The sequence below is a fragment of the Anguilla rostrata genome, chromosome 4 (assembly GCF_018555375.3).
Source record: "Anguilla rostrata isolate EN2019 chromosome 4, ASM1855537v3, whole genome shotgun sequence".
Lineage (NCBI taxonomy): Eukaryota > Metazoa > Chordata > Actinopteri > Anguilliformes > Anguillidae > Anguilla > Anguilla rostrata.
Window position 1 is genome coordinate 23,884,538 of NC_057936.1, and position 23,253 is coordinate 23,907,790.

A 23,253-nucleotide genomic window follows, 5' to 3' on the forward strand; every position below is an offset into this window, starting at 1 on the left:
TACTGTCAAGTGAAATAAATTACCTATGTTTATATAACAGCATGAGCAGATTTTTACTAATGAGCCATTTTATTGTAAAACTGACACTGTACATTAAAAGAAAATGTACATTTAAAAACAATACATTAATCTAACCTGTGTTACACAGATTTCTTACAAAACCACTGTAATAAGCATATTTTACACAAACTTTTAAGGTATTGAATCTTCCCATTTAGAATCAATTATACTAAAAGAATAGCCAGGAAAACATATCATATATAATTTGCTGTTTGTGTGGTGAAACAACCAATAAATCAAACACGCAACTCCATTGTAGCCATGGCACTATTATGAGACCTCTCACCATAAGAGGATCAATGAGCAGAGGGTGTTTAATGTCCCCCGTTGGAAGCAGATTTGATTCAATTCTGCATTTCAATTTCTATACAATACATGAAAATGTCAAATAATATTTAAATCCACTCTGAACTGATTCAGTATCTATCAATATTTACTTCACCAAATATTCCTTTATCCCCCCCTACACACACACACACACACACACACACATACATTTCAAACAGCAGAGTGATCCAAATTCCAAATTTTATATTGTACTTAAATGTACATATTGTTTCATAAAAAGCATTTCATTTTCAATAAATATTCTTGATTAACAATAAGTACAGCAGCATAAAATATATTGGCTATATAAAGTATGGAGATAAAATAGGCCCACTGGACTTCTTAAAAGAACAAAAACAAACACAATGCTACATATGTATAGCATTCACTACATTTGTAAACCATTACTGCAGTTTTATAAATTGTTCACAGATTTATTTTCTGCTTTCTAAGTGGAACAGACAGAAGTTAAGATGTGATTCTTGCGTCAGCCTCTCATGAGTATAAGCCTATTATCAGAACAGCTAACCTGTGCAACAGATGCCAATTAAAGAGGGTAATCTCAAAATTAAATCCCATTTGTTGAAATCAAGTTTCTTGCTTGAATTAAAGGGGGCAACATTTATAATGGCAAATTATTATTTACGGTACACAGTACCCAAGAATGTGTAAGGTTGTTTCTTATATTCAAGATTTGTGTCTGAAATCGGTACAATTATTTACTGATCCACAGATGTTGGCAACGATGTAAGCATACAAGGTATTAGTTTAAATGTGCATTTAAATCAGAAATTATAAGTCATACAGATTTTTACAGGCGTTCCTGTAGACTATGCATTAGCACAAGTGGGCGTGATACAGCAATAGAGTATGCGCACAGATTTAATTAACAGGCTCATCGTTGAGGGAGGAAAGACCTGTCAGAATTCCTAGAGATGTACGACCATTTATAAAGTACTACAGTAAAGGGCGCCATAGTGTCCCATGTCCATAGTTGATTGTTGCTGAGAAATAATGGGTTTCCCCTTTTTCACCCCTCCAACTGGTGGGCAATGCAGGGCGGTTTTCTGAAGTGTGCCCTTTATGAGACCCCCAAAGAAAAAAAAAACTATTTCCTGTGCTGACAGGGAGTCAGCACGCATGGGAAAGAGACAGTGCTCAGTTGCGTAACATCCCACAGGATGAGCATTATGTAAACCTTGGGTTCTCCATAATACAGTGTAATCATGTTTGGTATTGTTGGAAAGCCAATGTCGTGGGGAACAAGTTAGTGTCTCAGCTATAAAGGTTAACCCAGTGTGGTATGCTTACAGAGGTAGCACTAGCAGGATCATTGCTGTGCAGTTTTATGATTGTGTCTTTATTTGATGACTTGGTGTTTTCCTTTGCTTTTCGGTATATAAGGGGAAAAGTGCAATGGTTCGGGGAGATAATATAACTTTCCAAGTGCCATTCGCATATGGCCATCTCACTCCACATACACTTTTCCACCATTGTATATTTCCATTATTGACCACACTGTACAACAAGCTGCATTCACTTTAACCTGCCATTCCTTTTGGACAGTTACCGCCGCACACCTAGCATTTTCAAGGTCCTATTCACCGATCCAAACAGTTGTTGCGTAGAGAAAATGTAGCATATGAAGAATTTTAAAAAAGCTTCTTGTTGCAGGTGGTCACTGTGCCCTGTCCGCTGTAGCGCCCCCTACAGGATGGCGCACACGGCAGACGGGTTGTGCTTCTTAATAGCCGCGCTGGCTCGGGTCAAGAGCCTGCGGTGTTGGAAGTCATCAGGGTACACGGTAGAGTAGCCCACGGCCTCCGCGGAGCTCCTCTTCTGGGCGCGGTGCGCGATGATACGGTAGATCCCCGTGATGGGGCTCCGGGAGTCCGCGCAGGGGTTGTTCCGCAGGTGGGCGTCGGTGATGCCCGCCAGCGCCAGCGCTGCTTTCACCTCCCGCTCGTCCTCGCGGAGCGCCCGCGAGGGCCCGGCCAGGTGGGCGGGAGTCGGGCTTAAGGCGGGGTAAGGCTCGGGGTACTCCACCCCTCTAAGCCACGGGCTGGCCATGACCTGGGTCACGGAGGGCCGGTCCTGGGGCACGGGCCTCAGCATGCTCCTGATGACCTGCCGGCAGGGCTCGGGCAGGTGGGCGGGCAGGCAGTAGGCCCCGTGCGAGATGCAGCGCTTCAGCTTTGTCATGTTGTCCGCGCGGAAGGGCATGCAAGCCGTCACCATGAAGTACAGCAGGACCCCCAGGGCCCAGACGTCCACGTAGCGGCCGACGTAGCCTTTGTTCTTAAAGAGCTCGGGCGCCGCATACGGCGGAGAGCCACAGAAGGTGGCGAGAACCTCATCAGGGGCGCTCACGGTGCTGAAGCCAAAGTCTCCCACTTTAATGCAGTAGCTCGTGGTGTAAAAGATGTTCTCTGCCTTCAGGTCTCTGTGCACTATGTTGTTGTCATGCTGGAGGGACAAAGCAAAGAAGACAAATCGTAATTTCAAACAGCATCCATGCACACATTATGTAGTACTTCTTTACTTGTTTTTTTTTTGTCTAAATCAGGGCTGCCCAACCATGCTCCTGGAGATCTACCGTCCCAGTAGGTTTTTGTTTCAACCCCAATTTGGCCCAACTGATTCTACTAATTAGCAGCTCAATGATATCTCTAGCTGTTAAATGATGTGAGCTTTGTTGGGGTAGGAGTGAAAACCTACAGGGTGGTAGATCTCCAGGAACTCCTAATCCTACCTGAAATGCCCCCTAATGTGATACTTATTTTCTCACAAGGTGCAAGAGTGACTTGCAAAGAGTAATAGGAGTAAAACACTAGAATTAGTTTAGTTTAGAAAAGGATAATTCAATGCATCATAAAAATCTGATGCATAGTTTCAGCATGATTTTAAATATGAAATGATTGTATCCTTTACCAGGCGGTCTGCAGTATTATAAAAATACCTTAAAACACTGCACACTTTGTTTATTGTTGACTAACGCAGCCTCCTCCGCTTGGTTGTGTCTGGTAATCAGATGTGCGTGAGACAAACATCTGGCTAATGCTGAGAGCTCACCATGTACTTCACAGCAGACACGATCTGGCCAAAAATGAGCTTGCTCTCCAGGTCAGACAGGCACCCTCTAGTGGTGACGCGATAGAAGAGATCTCCTCCGCTGCCATACTCCATTACCAGATACAGATGCTTTACTGTTTCCAGCACCTCATACAGGCGCACAATATTAGGGTGGGATAGCTGCTCCATGCAGGAGATCTCCGAGGCAAAGAGGGACTGCGTTTTCTTATCCAGACGCACTTTATCAAGAATCTTGACTGCGACCCTCTCTAAACAACAGGGGGGGGGAGAGAGAGAGAGAGAGAGAGAGAGAGAGAGAGAGAGGAGAAGGGGAGAGAGAGAGGGAGGAGAGAGAGAGAGAGAGAGAGAGAGAGAGAGAGAGAGAAACAGATGTTTAGTCATCAAATTAGATTGAAAATCAAACTGAAAAGGAAGGAGGTAGCAAATGAAAGGAATGGGAGCAAAGGAGGAAAAGGGACCAGTACAGGACCGGTTTATTTGAGGTTTTCAAAGTCCTGCAAAATACTTTTCTAAACCCAACTTTAAGTGGAACTAAAATGAACCCCCTCCTCTCCAAGCTTGTTGTTTTCCTGGGGACACATCTGCCTGTCCTCTAAACAAATTAAAGAGAGGAGCACATCACTGAACTCACAGAAGGGCCTCTGGGAAATCTGTGGATACTGAGCAGGACTGCATTTGAAGAGATTGCCCCTTGTCTCCTGGCATCATGATTCACCTGGTTATAATCCTACACTCTTATTGTGTTGTCATAGCCAGTGTGTGGCCGGAGAGAATGGTTTTATGTGGCAGATTCAGAAAAATAAAAAGTTTAGGGACTTCAGGAACAACTGCAGAAATCAACTGGTATATAGTTTTTTAGTTAACCAGGGTGTTTAACCTGTTCTTTTTTATTATCCTCACCTTTGGTCAGGGTGTGAACCCCCAGCCGGACAGTGGAGAAGTTGCCTCGGCCTATTTCTCCGCGGAGCTCGTAGAAGGCAACCCGCCGCCCCAGCGCGACCTCGTTGGCCACCGTCTCGTTGTGGGTTATTTCAAAGATGACCCTTTCGAAGGGGGAGCATTTCGGTGGCATCTCTGGCGTTGGCTGCGTTTGGACTGCCTCCCTTCTCATCTCCCTGCCAGCAGCCTCGCTCACCTTCATCTTCCTCTCCTCCCGGTGCTTCAGCCATGACTGCTGGCCACCGTTCCCTGGGAGCGCAAGAGGAGGAGAGAAAGAGAGACCGTTTCAAAGATCCAGATCATACGCATTCCAGCAGCCCTGGTACATATGGCATACAGTGTTCAATCTCTGGAACTGCGGGGCCTATTCTGTGAAGCCAAATATTAAATGAAAAACAGGTAAAGAAAAGAGATTGTTGCAGATAAGAGACAGATAAGAAGTCTGTTTTATTCAATTCAATATGGTTTACTTTGACATGGTCATATGTTATAAATCAGTTTGAGTACCCCCGCTGATCATCTCCCAAGCAATAATTGGCTACAGGATAAATAGAAAATTCTGTAAAACTGTAGAATCTCAATGAAGTTTGGATGATTGTGGAGCAAAAGTATTTTTCCATTTAAAGCTTATGCAAGGTTTAGCTAGACATCACACCACTACAGTGCTACAGAGTATCAGGAATTATAATTATAATTATAAAACAGGACAGTCCATTGGAGCCCTCCCCTTTACTGTCCTGTCAGCCTGATCAAGAGTTAACTGCTCATAGCCATCACCGAAGACCCCTACACTGGATAACTAACAGTTTACATTTTTTTAAAGTACACAGAAATTAAGCAGCTGGTGTTTACACCGAACTTTCATCCCATCCAGCAGTTTCCTCTATGACGGGAATTTCCAGTAAGTGGAGTAATCGCTGCCAAAGTGAAAATGTTCTTTCTGAGATGTTTGGATCAGTGGAGGACACCCTGACCTCTCTTAGCAAGAGCTGCCCCCCCAGTGTCAGTGCTGACCACAGCCTCTTTAGCAGAGCACTGCAAAACAGTGTGTTATATGTGCTGCTCTGCTTATGATCATGTGGTGAAGAGGCTTTAAGCAGTTACATAACTTTAAAAACCCATAACATCACCTTGGCCTATAACCATTCAGATAACCATTGCACGGGGTGAGTTTGCACTCTAGACCACAGCCCCTTATCCTCAAAAATAGTGCAGGAGGTGGAACATAATTGTGATTGGAGCGGATCAGGGCGTCTCATCATGAGATCCACAGTAGCATTGCATGAAGTAAAGGGCACTGCTCCATAAACAGACAAGAAGCAAATAAATGACACAGACTGACATGCCAGGAAAAAATGCAACAGACAATAAGAATACAGGTTTACTGATCATTTGGAAATAAAGTAATCATCATCTTATTTTCTGCAACCTCCTTTTTACCGAACAGACTAAGAGTATTCACACAAGGCAGGATTGCTCTGTTGTAGTCACTCTTCAGTGGCCAAACTGTCAATATTTTGCTGTTATACCCCTGGTCTATACAATCTCCATTTACATACTACCGTTTTCCCACCTGAGCCAGAGTGCGTAGATGATAAAGCCCTTAAGACATGAAGTTTAATTTCTTCTACCATATTAGGGAAACATAAAACTGTTTCCCTAATATGGAAGCAGAGAATAATCATGGACTAATCAAGCCTATAATGACAGACAACAGGACATCACGAAGCGCCAAGCTTTAATCATTCAGTCATCCCTGAGATGCAGGTCTGCTCAAAAACTGTTACACAAAAAATTAGACCATATTAAAGTAGTCCTATTTATAGGCTATGTCTCCTGACAACCAAAGCCACTAGACCTTTAATAGGTTGTGGGTCAAACGGTATCCTCTGAACACTTGAAACAGCAGGCAGGGATTAGGGCCACTACTGATAGAGGCCAGATGCTATAAATAGCTGACCTTCACTGATTGAGGATGAGTGACAACAAACTACCCTCAGCCTAAAGCATCCATTAAAGCACAGTGAGGATCATCACTGTCGTTACAATCTGAAGGATATCTCTAACATCTGTGTGTCTCATCAATATATCTATTCCCAAAGTGGCTCTCTGTGTCTTCTGTTCTGATGGCCTGAGTTTTTAGGTTTTCCATTCAGAAGAATTACAAAGGCTAAACCTTACAAACTCATAGACTACAACGTAGGGAACACTTGTCTCCTTCCTAATTAGCTTCACTTTACAACTGCGTGCCTGCACTGTCAGCGCTGACTCAACATACCAGGCATGATACAAGCGAGACAAAGGCTGCCTTCACAACGTATTTTCACAGCTGTGTAATTCTTGTGAAGTATGTGAACGTAGCCAGCTAAAAGACAGTTGAACTCCCTAAAAGCAGCGCTCAATTCAGTAAAATAAATTAAATAATTTCAAACTATAAGGCCACTCTTAAGAGCTAAAGTCTTCAATGTATTACACTACGCTGAAAGCTAAACACATTTATGCTTCATTATGATACGCAAAACAGATCAGTTATGCATCTTTACTTTGTCAATACACCGTGGATTCAGGCACATAATACAAAAAATTTCCTACATTCATCCACAAGTTCAAATGAATACGGGGATATAAGCAAATGGTGCACATTTGTTCTGTGCACAAATTCAAATAATGCTTTTGCAAAATCGCAGTAACTATTCCAAATAAAAGTATTGCATTTTAGCAATGACAGTTGTCAGAAACACCCCAAGACCCTGTGACCTGTTGATGTAATTATTTATCATTTGACTACACAAGAGAGATTTCTATTAACACTATCACTGGAGACCACAGACCTAGAGTAGGTCATGGTTACCTACTGTAATGCGTGCCAGATCTGTTGTACACTGCGGTTTTGGCTTCATGCACCAGTGGACATGAGTCATAGGACATGAATGGGTGACATCATCATCACTTCCTTCTGTCCTTTTTTTCTACGATCTATGACACTACCTCTGAAGTGACAATGAAAATCACACATCCACACTTAAAAAAGAAAATGAGTACTCCTTTTCACAGCATTTATTTCACAAAATAGTTTCCATAGTTGCAAGAGGCTAAACTAAAGTAAGGCTATATGTCATAACTCATTAATGCCTTGATCTCTTGGATAACAGAAAACACACCAAATGTGAACATTTATTGGTTTTTGATGAGCATGAAACTATATATAACACACTGTGACTGGAACCCTCTCCCCATCACGCTCCATCCATGGGACTCCAACCCAGATTTCCTCCCTCATCTATATCCAGCCAACAGTATCTGCTGTCTGCCAGACAGATCAAAGGAATATACTTTCGCTAGAAATATTTCAAAGCAGGCCAGGATTAGAGGCCTATTTTAAGTCAGAGGTGGTGCTTAGGTCAGTAAACTCTATTAATACAACAGATGAAACAGACTAAACTACTCGTTATAAATGGAAACTGTGGCACACATTACATTACATTACATTACTGCCATTTAGCAGACACTCTGACCCGGAGTCTCTTACAATTTTTTATTTATACTTTTTTTTTGTATTTTTACACAGCATCCATTTATACAGCGAGATGTTTGTTGAAGCAGTTGTTTATTAATAGCAGTTCAGGCTATTTTATACCTTTCAGCACATATATATTTTCTGGGTTTTTAAACCACATGGACTCATTACTGTCCCAATTCCACAGCATATACATAACTGGGCACAACAGCCAATATAAAATATGTCCTGGGGTAAATGTTGGAAACACCACAAGTTAAAAGCACAAAGTACAATTAAATATACTGCATCATGCAGACTCAAGTATACTTTATGTCGACAACATACTCAGTGATGTATTAAATGTTTTCAAGTAAATATATGACTTTACAAATTACATTAAAAATCCAGACAAAAAAGGGAGTGTAGCCTAGTTACAAGTACAATTATTCTGAACAATCAAAAACAACACAGTGTAATTATTTTTGTTCAATAAAAGTTAACTCAATAAAATGATGACAGCTCTACATTTCACTTAGAGGTTAAAGTACAAATAATAGCCATGTGTGTTACCTGGTAGCTGAGGGTCCTTCATTCTCAGTGACTACAGCTGAGTAAAGATGCTGCCTCTTGCATGTGCACAGACCCTCTCAACACAAAAAAGGGGATAAACCTGCGTACATCCGGCTCAGTCTTAATCCTATTACCAGGATGTATTAATATCTGTAAGAAGCTCTCATACAGGACACAACGTCAATGCCATGGAAACAGACAGACAAACGTACTTTAGCAGATTAATCTGCCCTGTTAACTTTCATTCATTGCCACTTTCGTGGGACGAGGTGCCTGAAATTGAACTGTCTATTTAGAAGACCTACCATTCGTTTGACATGCATACATACATCCATTATCTAACCTGCTTATTCCTGGTCAGAGGAGCAGGGGGGCTGGAGCCTATCCCAACATGCACTGGGCGAGAGGCAGGAATACACCCTGGACAGGTCACCAATTCATTGCAGGGCACACACACCATTCACTCACTTATACCTACGGGTAATTCATACACCCCAATTAGCCTAAACTGCATGACTTTGGACTGTGGGAGAAAACCCACACGGACAAGGGGAAAACATGCAAACTTCATGCAGCAAGGCCACAGTTGCGAATCTAAACGAGGACCATTCTTGCTGTGAGGCAATACCGTGCCAACCCCTTTTGATATTGCACTGGCAAAAATCTCATGTAAACAGGTGTCAAGAAATATCACCTGGCATGGGTTCACAAGTGGTACAAGGAGATGCAGGTTGTTCTAGATTAATTATAACTGTTCACATTTCTAAATAAAATACAAAGCAGCCATCCCTTTTAGAATATCTCAAATGGCAAACATTACTGACAGAGTTAAAGGTGCCATCATGTTGAAAAGCGTATGTCAAAAAATAATAATACTGTCACGTATGGCTTGAAGTAGAACTCATAATTGTATGTGTGTTTATGATTACTCAAAAGAGCTTTGACTAAAAATAGCTTTCATTCCATAAATGAAAACATAATGCACTAATGATGTGTTACTAGGTCCAGGCAGTTCTCCTATCATACTCCATGTATACAAACCTTACAAACGCAAACACAAAGCGTGTCAACAGTCCGTTCATTGTCTTACACGTCTCTTTGAAAAGCGGTATGGAAAAAGTAACTTCAACACACCTGATACAGAGACCATGGACAATTGTTTAACGTTAGTTAGCTACGTTTCTATAGGGAAACTTTAATAGAGCCTATTTACCTACTGTAACCAAGAATTCAACGCAAAGTTGGTTTATCACTATCATCCACTGATTTCTATGTCACTGTTGGCAACGTTTCGACATAAACGTCTGGTCTCCAACGTTAGCGCGTTTCATACCCACAAAAACAGATTAACATTGCGGCAAATCATGAATTCAAATTGCCGCTCTTCACAGCGTCGGTGGGCGTATCTCTCCTCCAACCAACCGGTTAGTCACTTCGCGTATGAGAAGGCGGGGCTTTCGTTGGCGGGAGAGACGTCCGTAAACACAATTCTTGAAGTAGATTTACGTTTGCAGCGTGGAATTGCGTCTAATGTGGATGTTGGCTGAACGCAGTGGTAAATGACTAACTCACGTAATTAAGACACGCCGTGCTCTCGTACAGTTCGTTGCATGTTGTTACTGAAAGTAGGATGGCGGCAGTGGTAACTGTGCCAGTGGCTTCCGTAGAAAGTGACCAGGAACGGTGTGGAGCAGAGGAGGAGGCTCGTGAAAATGAAGCGGAGGAGGAAAACAATCAGCAAGCTGGGCCCATTTCAACGTCTCAGAGTCGTCTGGCAAAATTGCCCCTGTCCCGAATTAAAGCTCTAATGAAGGCCGACCCGGACGTATCTCTGGCTAGCCAGGAGTCTGTGTTTATTATAGCAAAAGCCACGGTAAGACGTTATTTTGGATGTTAATGTGTTGGCTAATAAAATATTCAAAATGTATGCAGTTGCTAGTTGTCACAGTCTAGCAATTGAAGTGCTTTCATTGTGTGTTAGCCCGCGCCATACACGATAGATCTGTTAACTACCTAACTTAAAGCACTTGAACTACTCCACAATACTTTGCATACGATTTGTTAGCTAACTAGCGAGCTGATGTTGCCCTCTTAATGTCAACCAAAAGCGCTAACAGCTACGGTGACGGTACAGGCTTGTCGTCTTATGGCAAATATACTGAACTGGTAAGCCGCCATGCGTTCATATTCATAATTTCATAATACTGGAGCCAGCTTGCTAACAGTGTATTAATCGATGTATTTGCTAAATAGCAAATTGACCTAATAAATGTTCAATCCATTAATATAATCGAGGTTACTGTTTAACAAAGTGCATATGTTAGTTAAGGTATGTCCATGCATAAAGTTTGGTTGGTAGTGCAGAGACAATTGTTTATACCTTACATAAAGCACCAGAATGAGGGCAAATTGAGTGAGGTTAGGTAAAGATAATAAAACATATCAGAGTGATGACGATTAAAGCTACTTTGATATCCTGCAGGAGCTCTTTGTTGAAATGATAGCCAAGGATGCACTTATTTATGCCCAACAAGGAAAAAGAAAAACGTTGCAAAGGAAGGACCTAGGTGAGTCTTTACTGTAAGACCTTTGCCTTCGTTCTTTTTTGGATCAAATTTACCTAATAATAGGATAATAACAAGTTCAACAGTACTGTCATGGTCATGGTTTTCATGGTTTTTGTTGACAGACAATGCAATTGAAGCAATAGATGAATTTGCTTTCCTTGAAGGTATGTATGCCTCCTCGTTGTTCTAATATGAATATTTAAAACCAGTCCATTCCTGCAATGTCACTGTGGTATAGGGTTGTACTGGAGCAGTAGTCTAGAGCACAGGTGTCAAACTCCAGTCCTGGAGGGCTGCAGTGTCTGCTGGTTTTTGGGGTGTTCTCTGTGTTTCATTCAAGTCATTGATTGACTAAAGTTGGCTAAGGAATCCACCCACCTTGTTTTTAAGGCCTTAATTGGCAGCTGATTGAAAGTAAACGCCGAAACCCACAGACACTGCGACCCCCTTGGGGTTAAGTTTGACTCCGCTGACATGGAGTTAAGCACACTGTAGTGCACTTATGATCTGTCTCATGTTTTCATCTTGTTCAGTGCTTCTTTTCTTGTGTTCTGCATGTAGGTACTTTGGACTGAAGTGCACATATGATACTGGCTAACAAAACGGCCATCATTTCAAGGACAAGAACAACTGTGGAAAACATCAAACTGTATTCCCCTAAATTTTGTGTTCCAGAAAAAAATGTTTGAAACATCAAAAAAAAAAAAAAAAAAAAATTCTGAACTGAGAAAGCATCTTTTGAAGCTAATATTTTTTTTCCCCCTTGAATAGTCCAAAAACTGAAATGCATTTGCTGTCAGGGAACAAAGCTGAAGTTGTTTAATCTGTGTGGTTTCATATTGTGTTTATACATGTAAATACTGTTTTAAGAGCTGTTATCTAACCTTAAATAAAATATTGTTATTCTTTTCCATTGTGTAGATATTGGTTCGTAAAGTTTTTTTTTTTTTTTTAAACTAAATATGAATGCTGAGAATGGATTTACTGTGGTTTTCAATTTGCACAAATGTCACCCACTACATGTGACATGCCGAAGAACATTTATTTTCATATACAGTAGTCACTGTCTAAGTTGTGCTTCACAAATATAACTAAAGACTCACATGCAATTAGAACCAACAGTAGTGCGCGTTGTGGTTGCAAAATCTACATAGTGACATAAATGTCCATATGATCTGGTAATGGGGTGCCTTCAGAAGGGGAACCCTTCAAATATTCACTGACGGCATGGCGATAGCCTTGTTTGTTTGTACCAGTGGCCCCCTGTGTGGCACTGCTGTTAGCTAGTTCAGTCGTGCTGCTTTGAGGAGCAACATCTTTCACATAAGAGTAAAAGCCTCTGTCTTTGCCCAGGAGGAGGGCTTTGCCAGTTTGGCCTTTATCATGTAGCGTGCCGAGGGAAAGCAGTAACTGACTGTGCTGCCTGGGACTTTCCTGAGAAGTGTCTGACGCAGCCAGGCTTTTTGTGAGCACGGGCTGGGGCGCTTGAGGTGCCCTTTGCTCGCGAGTGCCCACGGAGCGGCCTCTTCCAGGGCAGGGTGGGCCCATGTGGCTGGGCGCTGTGTCCATGGAGACCAGGCCAAGACGGGGCTTGTTTTTGCCGTTGTCCCTGGCAACACTCTCCACGCTCTCGCAGCCCGAGTCGCTGGCGCGCGTGGATCTGGGGGCCCGAGGGTCCGCTCTGCTGCTCTCCGGCTCGCCCTCTGACGGCCTGTCAATCTGCAGGCACACCTCTGGGAACTCCTCCCACTTCTCGCTGAGATTCGGAGAAAGCTTCACGCTCAGGGAATTAGAACAGATGCCAAAATCGCTTAACTGGTTGCTCTGGGGGACAGATTTGGTAAAAAAAAAAAAAAATCAGATCTTCTGTCAAAATATATTTTATAATATATGCAAATGTGTGTGAAGTCAAAAGAGTATTTACAAAATGCCTTTTCCATGGTATTGGCAGATTTTTTGCACATACCTGTATCATTTCTATGCTCATTCCAGCTATCTTGGGCACAGGAATAGGTGGAAGCAGAACATCCTTTATCCTGGAAGTCAACAGGGAAACAGTGAGATGCTTTTGCCGTTCTCTTGGAATAACCAGTTAGCATACACAGTAATATATGCACAATAATGATTTTATTTGTATTGGTATATTAGTAATATTATGAATGAGGTCAATTGTTCACACTGAAACAAGTTGACAGTTAACAATGAAATGTTTATTTTTTTAAGAGCTTAACAACTCACTGTGTCATGCTACACAGCATGTAGAGCAAGACCAATATCAGCAGAACAGCAAGAGGGAAAAGAACAACAGGAGCTAGAGAAGAGATCACATATTACACATGGAGAAGCCATTGCGCTCGTGCTATCATATAAAGCAGATTTTCACTTTAAAGCATTTAGCAAAGACCAAATACCCGGAGGTTTGGCTTCTGTGTTTGCTGTATGTGTGTACTCTGGCGACCCCTAGTGGTTTTACCTGGTATTGCAGAGGCTCTCTTTCTGTGGGGTAGTAGGAAGTGGAGGGATTCACTGAAAGGGCTGAACTTGCCCTCGGAGCGAGGCTTGCAGCGCACCTGCGCCTCGTACTCCTGTCCCGTTTCCAGCGCGTACAGAGGGTAGGAGCACTGCTGCACAAGGGAACCCTGTGAGCAAACGCGACGGCGCACACGCTATTAGACGTTTGTGTGCCTGTGTTCATCCAAAGCGTCTTCCCTCATTAATAGCCCTACATTACTGCGTATATAAATGTGCATTATGATTAAATAGTGAAATACATTTCTGAGACCACTCGGCTGAAAAGGAGACATTAAAATTATTTCGGGGCCCGGAAATTAGAATAAACTGTAATCATGTGCCTTTCTTAGAAGATGAAGAGCATGTTTATCATTCTCTTGTACCCTTTTTTATAATGTGTGCTGTTTTTCAGGCAAATGTCATAATGCCAAGTTTTTTCAAAACTGCAATTTAGAACAATTCAGCTTTCATACTAAGCAAAATGATTTACACTAAAATATCCTTAATTAGTGTACCTCAGATGGCCTTTAGAATTGTAGCTTTTAGTGCTTTGAACAGTGCTGTAGTGCATTAGATGCCGGTACTGTCTGCATAAAATTGCATAAACACTGCTAGCTTTTTCCTGACAATATGCCTGTTCGTTTGGGTAATTATTGCAACATGCAGTATATTTATTAGCAGCTTTTTGGTCACTTTATTTTGTCACTAAGTGCATATTCACATCACTCATTCTCTGCATCAATAAAAAACAAATAATGGTTATGTGTCTGGTTTGTATGTATTATTTGAATGTCTCTATAATGGACCTTAATCCAGGCATTATGAAACCTACCATTTTCCACTTGGGGACAGAGGATGATCGGAAACGGACTTGGTACTGCAAGGATATCCAACCAGAGCCCACATCTGCAGAGGTGGGTGGAGCCCAGTTGATTATGATGTCAGCATAATGAACAGAGTCACTGGCATTTAGAAGGGCCCAGTTTAACAGAATAGGAGGTTCTGGCTGTACTGTAAAATAAAAAGCAGCTTAATAGTTGCAGCAACTTGATCTTTTACTTTGAGATTCCAGTTCCAGTTGAGATTATTAAATCTTCTGACTTACAGATATCTAGAATGTTAAAAGAGTACGGCTCCGACCAGACAGTTCCCCTCTCTGTGGTGACTTCAATCAGAAGGCAGTAGCCTGTCCAAATGGATGTGTAGGTTTTGTTAAAGAAACAGCTGTTCTCTCCAGATGTGATGTAGTCAGGGCATTCCCTTAGCTCCTGACACCCTCTGTGGAACAAATTGGAGTTTTATAACAAGTGACACATATAGTTGCTTAATAATGGGCTAAATTACCTCATTCTTATTGAATGGTAAATGGACTGCATTTATATAGCGCTTTTATCCAAAGCGCTTTACAATTGATGCCTCTCATTCGCCAGAGTAGTTAGGGGTTAGGGGTTAGGTGTCTTGCTCAAGGACACTTCGACACGCCCAGGGCGGGGTTTGAACCGGCAACCCTCCGACTGCCAGACAATCAGTCTTACCTCCTGAGCTATGTCGCATTATGTACCCTGGCATTAATCTCAAAAAAGTAAATGCTTGATCTTCTAGGTGTCCAGTACTGTAGTGAAAGGCCTTTTGATTGAGCTTGGCTGGGGGGGGGGCTTCATAAACTCACGATTTAGAGTATAGAACCTTGAAGGCAGGAGTGCCAGAAAGGTTCCTATACGTCCCAGGGTTCCACCAGCAGCTAAAAGTCTCCTGCTCAGGGGATCGGCAGCCTGTGAGGAACGGCTTTGACCTCTGACCTGTAAAGTATTACAGGGTCATATTTCACATCATACCTCTGACACTGTATCAAATTCAGGTATTTTTCCATTATTTATCTTCCGCTGAGCTCTCGTTATATTTTTCACTTAAAGGCTTTCGTTAAAAATGTTTCAGCTATGCTGTAAATCCATGACAGATTTCTGTAACTTTTTACAGAATTTTATCCAACCCAATTTAATTACTTCCTCATAATAAACTCATGTGGAGACTTTGTTAGGAATGGAAATTATTTCCAGGAGGATAAAAACTGCATATTTTCAGTTACTCACATCATTTACATCCTTGTTTTCATATAAGGGTGTGGAAGAAAACATTCGAGAGATTTCTTAGATATTTACAATTGTCTGCTCCCAGCACTGAGAGCTACATACTTAGAAACTAGATCGAACATTCAGACTTACTGGAGTCAGATGCCAGTGACAACACAGAAGCTGCAGCTATTATTGTGCCGACCGTGCTCATTCTCTTCGGCAGTCCCATCCTGAAAAATTCAGTTGCAGCACAAAGACAACCCTTTTGAAACTTGCGGTTTGCTATGCTGCAATTATGCTGCACATGTATATACGCAGAAACATATGCAAATATGTATATGCAAAAGCGCCTGTAGTCATACATCATTATTTGAATTTAAGGGAATATTGCTATTGCTGTCAGTTCTCAGCTCCAATGACTATCTGTGTAAGGGTATATTTAATTTCTGAATATAACAATATTATAATTATTTTCTCATATAAAAAAAAAATATCCACAGCAATAAATAAATGAGGATAAATCCACCTAATCACTTCTTGCACCAAAGATAAAGCAGATGAATACAAGACACAAAACCTGGAAAATGGAAAATACTAAATAAATTGTAAAACTGCTATCAAAATCAGTAGATAAGAAACAGGATTTCGTGCAGCCAACATGCATTTTCTGCTTCAGATAAGTTAATGTATAAGATGTAGCTTACCTGACTGAGAGAGTCGGTCAAATGGCTGAAAAGCTTGTAGCCCACCAAAATTTACTCACAATAATGCAAGGCACAGCCCATTTAGCCAAACTCTTACATCTCCCATTAAGCTCTTCATTTTCTGTCCTTTCAGCTGCCTCCACGTCCTATCCCTTTTAGCTGTCAATCTTATTTAACGGTTAAACAAGTAACAGTAAACAAGTCTCCTAATAAATGGGCACTGTGTAGGCGTGCAAGCCTCTCTCTCCCTCTCCCCCTCTCTCTCTCCTTCCTTCCCTGTAAACTGTGGCTGTTTTTGTTAACATAATAATCTGTGAGTGCATTTACAATTGTGATTATATTGAGCTACTGCACATTTGATACAATGCTCAGGAGTTTGGTAAAATGGCACCATTGTAGCTTTTTAAAAACCTCAAATATACAGTAAGATTACCTGAGTAAGAAGAGACCATGTAATTTTAAGAAAAAAAAACCTTTTTTTACTAAACCTTCTGAGGTCATTTGCATTATTATAATGACTTCTGCTGTTTGCTAACAAAATGCTCATACATTGTGTTCTAAAGGTATTGACTTTTGGAATTTCCTCTTATCCCAATGTCTATTAAAATATCTTGAGGCTGGAAGAAATTTTATTTCTCATTCCACACTGTGTGCTGTTTTTAAAAACAGAAAGACAGAGAGACAGCTATCAATTCCCCATGCACAAATAAAGTTATTTGCGGAAGTTCTGTAATCAGAACAGATCACATCACGTAGCACAAATTATGTGCCAGGGGAATGTCTTGGTGAGGTCATAATATGGTACTGCACAGTGTGTGTTGACCGAGAGGAGATGAAGCCTTGTTTTATACACAAATAAAGACAGATAGTTGCTCAGTTGTCCTGCATTTTGCATTGATTGAATTCTACTTGTCAATGATCCCCACGAAGCATGAAATGGGGCTGACAGAGAACTTTGATTTGAATTAGGTACTGATGAGTGATTCTTGCTGATACTGGGAAGACTGGTCATATGAAATAGAGACAAAAACTCATTCAATGAGTAGGAATTTTATGAGCACTGGACCTATAATTCAATGATATGTTTCACAAATGGTCATAAGATTAAATTCTCTTTTTGTTTAGTAGACAAATAGCCTCTCTCTGCTATTTATGGAGCTGTTTCAAGCTCCAAGTCTTTGATGCATTATCACATCATTGTAAATCTATCCCATAGTCTTCAGAATAATTTGCCAACATTCCTGGTCTGTAAACCAAGCAGCCTTTAAAATCTCAAGTTAGATTTGGAAACATTGTCTTTGGTGATTTGAATAAGACTTTTCGGTTTATCACAGATAAGACCCGGGTGACCTTATGGTGACTTAGAGAATGGATAATAGTGGCATCAACACCCTGCTTCATCACAATTATTCTGCTTGACTAAATGACTAATAAGAACATTCTAAATAATTTTGTTTAGCAATAATATTCTTCAGTTCAAATGCCACCAGATGTTTTTTTCAAAATACATGACAAAAATGTCCAGTCCTAGGACCAATAGGCAATATAAAACAGTTCAGGATATTCAAGATATAATAAAACAAAATACATTGCTTTGAGGGCATTTTTTAACCTGATGAATACATTTATGGAATGGTAATTCCATGTAAAAATGAATTTACTCTAAGCAGTGTTAAAATTAATTCACTTTAAGTTTAGCAGCATTTATTAGCATAATGTGAGACACAACATAATTAGACAATTCCCGTTATTTGTGGTCCATGATCAATCTGTTATGTATATAGGGATAGGCTCCAGCACCCCCCGCGATCCTGACCAGGATAAGCGGGTATAGATAAATATATATATATATATATTCACATTCACATGAATATTGTTCAAAAGCTCCCATGTGTTCAATATTCTGTAACAAAGACACTCTTGTTTACCTGCTTATTCATTTTTGTGTAATTACTGACATGTCGGTAATTACACCTCAAGGGTGCATAAATTGAGCCATTGTCCATAATCTCATTCCTGCCCTGAATCCTGCTTATAGTTGATAAAAATTTTGCTGCAAAGTATTTGTTCCACAATACATGTACACACAACATTTGTTTTGTTCCTCAAAATTGCCTGCAGCGCACCCTTCTTAAATCCAAACAAATCCTTTGGGGTTAATATGATTCGTCCCTGACCTGTAGCAGTGTGCAGACTTTCAAACATCTCTAGGCTCTTCCTTTGTCAGTATGCTACCTCTGCAAAGACAGAGCAAAGCTCAGCTCCTCTATTTTGCAGGTGAGTGCACTTTATTCTTTTGAAAGCCATCGTTGCTATATTTGTGTCTGGGATACTTATATTGTAATTTATTAATTATCGTGGAGATGTGCAGGAAATGTGCTTGGCTGGAAAATAGATTGAAGTATTGGGGTTGACATATTTCAGCAGATGCAATTCTAACCTGGTTTTTTAAAAAGTGAAGATTTATATGATTTTAGCTCCATCTGTCTCCTCTACTCCCCCTGCACACACACACACACACACTTACATGCCAATTTTTGTGATCTTAGATAGGCTTTTTCTCAGGCTGTTTTGCACAGATTCACATGGCACTTTTCTGCATACCAATGTTATCTATGAAATTGCACCCTGGGAAATTCATATGAACTGAATTACATCACCGCATTTCAGGAGCTATTACCTCACTTATGTTCCTCTGACAGAGTCATATTCTTACCATATGTTACATTATAAATATTAAATGCTTACTGTTACTTACACACGCACCCACACCAGCACGTATACACACACACACACACACACACACAGCCATGCCAGCTGACAAACATGGTGAGCGCTATTGTCTTGACAAACTTGACAAAACAAAAATTCCAGCGACTTTGACACCTTTGAACTACAAGATTACTTAGTGAACCAATTTAAACGGATTTTAAGAGAATGTTAAGACTATAGTCTACACATTTCAAAGCAGCATTTTAAGAGGAGGTAAAGTAAATGACACTCAAAATGCCCATTACTGCTCCATTATTTAGTTACTATTATAGAACATAAGATTAGTCTCCACAGGAGACCCAGTGTTTGCAACTGGGAAAGGTATTTTCCTCTTTACTGAGGGGGGGGGGGGTAGTGTTTTGTCATGGAAACCTTTACTAAATGCTTTAGCCTTTGAAACAAAATCTGGCTGGCTCTCCATCGTCCCTCAAATCATTGGAACCAATGAGCTCTAAAAGTGTACGGTACACTTAATAAACTTGCCCGTGACCTGAAATGCTAGATTTTTCTGGACAAGAAATAACAAAGTACCCTGTGACATTGCTCAACGGTTCATGCCATTACAAGAAAAATGAGAGACAGCAATATGGTAGCAGTCTAGCTTTCACAGGGAATAAAGCCATGCTATGGCATTGTGTCATATCCAGCACAGTGCCATGGTTGATGGGCATGTATTTGTAAAGTTACAACATGGTTTGAAAACATCAGTCCAGAACTATCAGGGAAAACCTTTGAGCCTTCATATTTGCCTCATGGCTGCCATTAATATGACTCATTTTATTAGCTTCTATAAGAAAAACAAAGCATCATTTCTGAACTAGGCAGAGGAACAGAAGTCTGCACTGGCAGCCAGGAGAGAGAGAGCGAAGGGGAAGGGAGGGGCGAGAACGGGGGAGAGATTAAGGAAGACAGAAAGAAAAAAGGAAGTGTGCGCGTGTGTGAGTGTGAGTGAGAGAGAGAGGCAGAGGGAGAGAGATAGAGGGAGAGAGGGAGGGGAGATAGGAAGGGAGAAATATAAAGGCGACAGAGGGGGAGAAGGAAAGGTAATGCGGAGGATTAAAACCCCCTGAAGGTGCATCATGTTATTGCGGGCTGTAGCGGCGGTGTCACTCGCTGTCTTCCTCGCCGCATATCTGGAAGGTAGGACCAGAACTGTCGCAGGGTGCTGGCTTTGACTTTCTGTGGGTGAGTGTGATGGGAAAGGGAATGCGCTGAAATCGTATCCGTCTGCGGGGGAGAGGGAGGCGGGCGGGCGGGCAGGAGGCGCACAGGTAACCAGAGCCAGACTGGCTGCAGACACGGCGTAATGCAGCCAAGCATGCGTTTCAAACAGGGCTACAAATAGAAAACAAAGGAGCACTGAGGGTAGGAAAATTGTAACAAGAATCACTGAATCACTAAGCATGCAAATCCTGAGCTATATAACTGTATGGGCAAAAACAGTTATTTTTCAGGTAAGGGAGGGGGGAAGGAAGAAACCAGGTAATATCCAGCATTGATATGCAAGCATTTAAATGTTGGTGCCTGTTGGGATTTTTAGCAGGATACCTCAACTGATTTAAGTGAGTGTGGTTGCAAAATTAAGTGTTTTCTGATCGTGTGGACAACATGGACTTGCCATGCAGGGTACATTTCCCCAGTTTGTTTTGTTTTGTTTATGTTTTAACAGGCATCTAGCTTTGTCGTCTGGTTGTTCTTAATGCCACTCAGCACATTGCTGTAATCACATTGGCTCACAGACCAGCAAGTGGGTGTGTGATGTTATTCCAATTCCCACATGTACACAGGGTGGGGAGGGTGTCAGCTTGACTTTCTATGGGGTGGATAACAGATGCTGTCATCGGGGGTGGCTATTAAATGTCATCCTCCATTACTTCAGCAACTGAAATGTTTGTAGTAACAGAAATGTGGGGGTGGAACATTTAAAAACGAAACATCTATTTATTAATCTGCCAATATATGTATTTGTATATATATATAGGCCTATATATATATATATATATAATTTGTGTGTGTGTGTGTGTGTGTGTGTGTGTATGTGCAATTTATTAATTTGCATTTTCCCTCCTAACTGCTTGGAGAGCTGTCACACCGTGCATGAGATCTTTCACGGAGTGTTTCACTGTAAGGGTCTCTCTTTCTCTGGCAGGGAAGGGGGTTCAAATGCAGAGGGATGTTCAGTGCTGCATGCAGTACTCCCAGGGCAAGGTCCGAGCCAAAGATGTGCTAAGGTTCGAGGTGCAGACAGAAGGGCCCGACTGCAGCATACAAGCCCTCATGCAAGTATTCCAAGTATCCCGGAGCAATCAGGGAGCTGGAAAGCATGCAAAATGCCACCTTCTGTGCAGTCCTAGCTAAAGGTCAACTTGAAATATTTCAGATTCTTAGATTGTTGGCTGGGAGCTAAAGGAATCTCACCCAGTTGAAACCAGGCACTAAACAAAAGCTTGTGCACATTTGCTGCGCAAATAAGCAACGTGTTATTGCCCTCTTTAACTCGTCTAACACCCAAGACTGGTTCCTGTTTTTTTTTCCCTTTGAAAAAAGAAAATGCATGAATGTTTTTTCTTGTCATTAATATAAGTTTAGCTAATTGTTATGTTAACCCTCTGGTCACTGCAGACTGTACACCAAGAGGGCGGTGAAGTGTGCCAACCCCATGGACAGAAAGGTGAAGAGGTTACTGAGGAAACTGTATCTGAGGCAAAGGACCAAAGTGCACAGCACCATATGGCTCCACACACACGGCAACCTGCCAGCCATGGCTGAAGTGGCTGACAGCCAAGCACACCATAGTGCCAGATTCAAAGATAGCTGGCCAATGGAAGGGAAGGAACATGCCAATCCTGACCAATAATATGGTATTTCTAAACTTCCCAACCTTGTGTTTTGCTGGTTAGTTGGATCAGTTCAGCTGGATGTCTCCTTGTCGCAGGATGACAAAAGATAGTTCTTTGCAGACGGCAGTCCTCCTTAAGGCTCCATGCAGAGGGTTGTGATTGTACTTCATACTAAATGCATGCACCCTTGCATTGTATTTTTGGGCTACAAGTGATGAAATTGGTAACTGTATCAAGGGTTATCATGAGTGGCAGCTCAAGATCCAACTGATTTTGGGCTACTGGCTGATTGTGTGATAATGAAGCACTAAAATATGACAAATAAACAAAAACCACACACACACACACGAACTGACCACCATATTTAGACTGTTATGATGTTCACATGTTCAATAACTTATATCTGAATGCTAAAAGATCACTGGCCTTATATGGGACCTTTTGTGATTTAGTTCCATGACAAATATGTATCATAATTGTTATGGTTGTTCATTAATGTTGGTCACAGTAATATAACTGTTGTTATTGCCTAATTATCAGTGTAATGCAGAAAAATAATACACAAGCACTCACTGGCTCTAGTTTTTAACATGTGTTAAAACCAAAATAATTTTATGTTGGGGTACGTATCTTTTATGTGCTAATATACAGTACTATTTGCACCAGTATTTCTGTAGTGTAACTGCAAATATTTCCTCTCTTCTCCATTCCTTTCTCCATCATTGCCTTTACCCACAGAAATATGTAGAGGTTAAGCTTTCATTACCGCTATTGTATAGAGTTGATTTAGGGTTTTGATATGTACAATTGTAAGCTACCACATTCTCAAATAATAACTGCCTATACCAAAGTACTTTGCTGGTGATGCTATATTTTGTTTGAGGAAGTAGTTTCACTATCTGTAGCAGTCTTATTTCAGTGTGTAGCATGTTAAGAATAATAGGCTAATTCTTGCCAGATACACAATGCAAATTAAATTAATGTAGGCCGAAACAAGACCTAAAAGTTCATTCAAACCATTTATAAATAAACAAATCTTTGAAAAAAATGGAGTATTCTTCTTAATTGATTTATATCACACCATCACCCAACACGAGACGCAGCCCTGCGGTTTTCATGAGATTAAACCAAAAGTCAATAGAGTAATAGAGTAAATTTTATTTAAAGGTGACAGCAATCTGCACTAGGTCTTGAATCTCATTGATTTTTGCCATGCCAGTCCGTATTGAGCAGTGGTGAGGGGCGAGGTTCTGCTCGTCTGTATATGTGTTTACAGTCAAGTGTCTAATATAGTCTGGC

The 23,253-nt window shown here is 41.1% G+C and overlaps 4 protein-coding genes across 5 annotated transcripts; 2 read left to right on the forward strand and 2 right to left on the reverse strand.

Annotated features, from left to right (window-relative positions):
* Positions 1-574: 574 nt before the first annotated feature.
* Positions 575-8,708, reverse strand: LOC135252934 (serine/threonine-protein kinase NIM1). 2 transcript variants are annotated; one of them, XM_064331603.1, is made up of 4 exons: positions 8,489-8,708; positions 4,381-4,668; positions 3,577-3,728; positions 575-2,853 (listed from the first exon to the last, which is right to left on the reverse strand). In XM_064331603.1, the coding sequence occupies exons 1-4, from the start codon at positions 8,508-8,510 to the stop codon at positions 2,095-2,097; spliced, it is 1,221 nt and encodes a 406-aa protein (XP_064187673.1). In that variant the 5' UTR covers positions 8,511-8,708; the 3' UTR covers positions 575-2,094. The 2 variants fall into 2 exon arrangements, with proteins under 2 accessions (XP_064187673.1, XP_064187672.1); XM_064331602.1 differs by having other exon boundaries at positions 3,460-3,728; positions 8,489-8,701.
* A 1,246-nt stretch (positions 8,709-9,954) lies between these two features.
* pole4 (polymerase (DNA-directed), epsilon 4, accessory subunit) lies at positions 9,955-11,966 on the forward strand. The gene is made up of 4 exons (XM_064331605.1): positions 9,955-10,361; positions 10,971-11,055; positions 11,178-11,219; positions 11,617-11,966. Exons 1-4 carry the CDS (start codon positions 10,119-10,121, stop codon positions 11,628-11,630), a joined length of 384 nt encoding a protein of 127 aa, XP_064187675.1. The 5' UTR covers positions 9,955-10,118; the 3' UTR covers positions 11,631-11,966.
* A 117-nt stretch (positions 11,967-12,083) lies between these two features.
* LOC135252933 (growth hormone receptor-like) lies at positions 12,084-16,493 on the reverse strand. The gene is made up of 9 exons (XM_064331601.1): positions 16,343-16,493; positions 15,789-15,868; positions 15,236-15,365; positions 14,672-14,844; positions 14,399-14,577; positions 13,529-13,694; positions 13,294-13,366; positions 13,022-13,091; positions 12,084-12,879 (listed from the first exon to the last, which is right to left on the reverse strand). Exons 2-9 carry the CDS (start codon positions 15,865-15,867, stop codon positions 12,202-12,204), a joined length of 1,548 nt encoding a protein of 515 aa, XP_064187671.1. The 5' UTR covers position 15,868; positions 16,343-16,493; the 3' UTR covers positions 12,084-12,201.
* A 3,556-nt stretch (positions 16,494-20,049) lies between these two features.
* On the forward strand, positions 20,050-22,804 carry ccl44 (chemokine (C-C motif) ligand 44). Its single transcript, XM_064331606.1, has 3 exons — positions 20,050-20,254; positions 21,264-21,393; positions 21,737-22,804. Exons 1-3 carry the CDS (start codon positions 20,194-20,196, stop codon positions 21,969-21,971), a joined length of 426 nt encoding a protein of 141 aa, XP_064187676.1. The 5' UTR covers positions 20,050-20,193; the 3' UTR covers positions 21,972-22,804.
* Positions 22,805-23,253: the final 449 nt, after the last annotated feature.

What these genes read in the sequence shown, in the direction of transcription:
- LOC135252934 (XM_064331602.1), bottom strand. Translation starts at nt 8,510, where the DNA reads ATGAAGGACCCTCAGCTACCAG. An exon ending in GAAGGACCCTCAGCTACCAG is followed by an intron (nt 4,669 to 8,488) that starts GTAACACACATG and finishes TTGCGCTCCCAG; the next exon opens with GGAACGGTGGCCAGCAGTCA. An exon ending in GGTTCACACCCTGACCAAAG is followed by an intron (nt 3,729 to 4,380) that starts GTGAGGATAATA and finishes CCTGTTGTTTAG; the next exon opens with AGAGGGTCGCAGTCAAGATT.
- pole4 (XM_064331605.1), top strand. Translation starts at nt 10,119, where the DNA reads ATGGCGGCAGTGGTAACTGTGCCAGTGGCTTCCGTAGAAAGTGACCAG. An exon ending in TTATTATAGCAAAAGCCACG is followed by an intron (nt 10,362 to 10,970) that starts GTAAGACGTTAT and finishes GATATCCTGCAG; the next exon opens with GAGCTCTTTGTTGAAATGAT. An exon ending in GTTGCAAAGGAAGGACCTAG is followed by an intron (nt 11,056 to 11,177) that starts GTGAGTCTTTAC and finishes TTTTGTTGACAG; the next exon opens with ACAATGCAATTGAAGCAATA.
- LOC135252933 (XM_064331601.1), bottom strand. Translation starts at nt 15,867, where the DNA reads ATGGGACTGCCGAAGAGAATGAGCACGGTCGGCACAATAATAGCTGCA. An exon ending in AAGGTTCTATACTCTAAATC is followed by an intron (nt 14,845 to 15,235) that starts GTGAGTTTATGA and finishes TTTGTTCCACAG; the next exon opens with AGGGTGTCAGGAGCTAAGGG. An exon ending in TGAGCATAGAAATGATACAG is followed by an intron (nt 12,880 to 13,021) that starts GTATGTGCAAAA and finishes TCTGTCCCCCAG; the next exon opens with AGCAACCAGTTAAGCGATTT.
- ccl44 (XM_064331606.1), top strand. Translation starts at nt 20,194, where the DNA reads ATGTTATTGCGGGCTGTAGCGGCGGTGTCACTCGCTGTCTTCCTCGCC. An exon ending in CCTCGCCGCATATCTGGAAG is followed by an intron (nt 20,255 to 21,263) that starts GTAGGACCAGAA and finishes TTTCTCTGGCAG; the next exon opens with GGAAGGGGGTTCAAATGCAG. An exon ending in TGCAGCATACAAGCCCTCAT is followed by an intron (nt 21,394 to 21,736) that starts GCAAGTATTCCA and finishes TGGTCACTGCAG; the next exon opens with ACTGTACACCAAGAGGGCGG.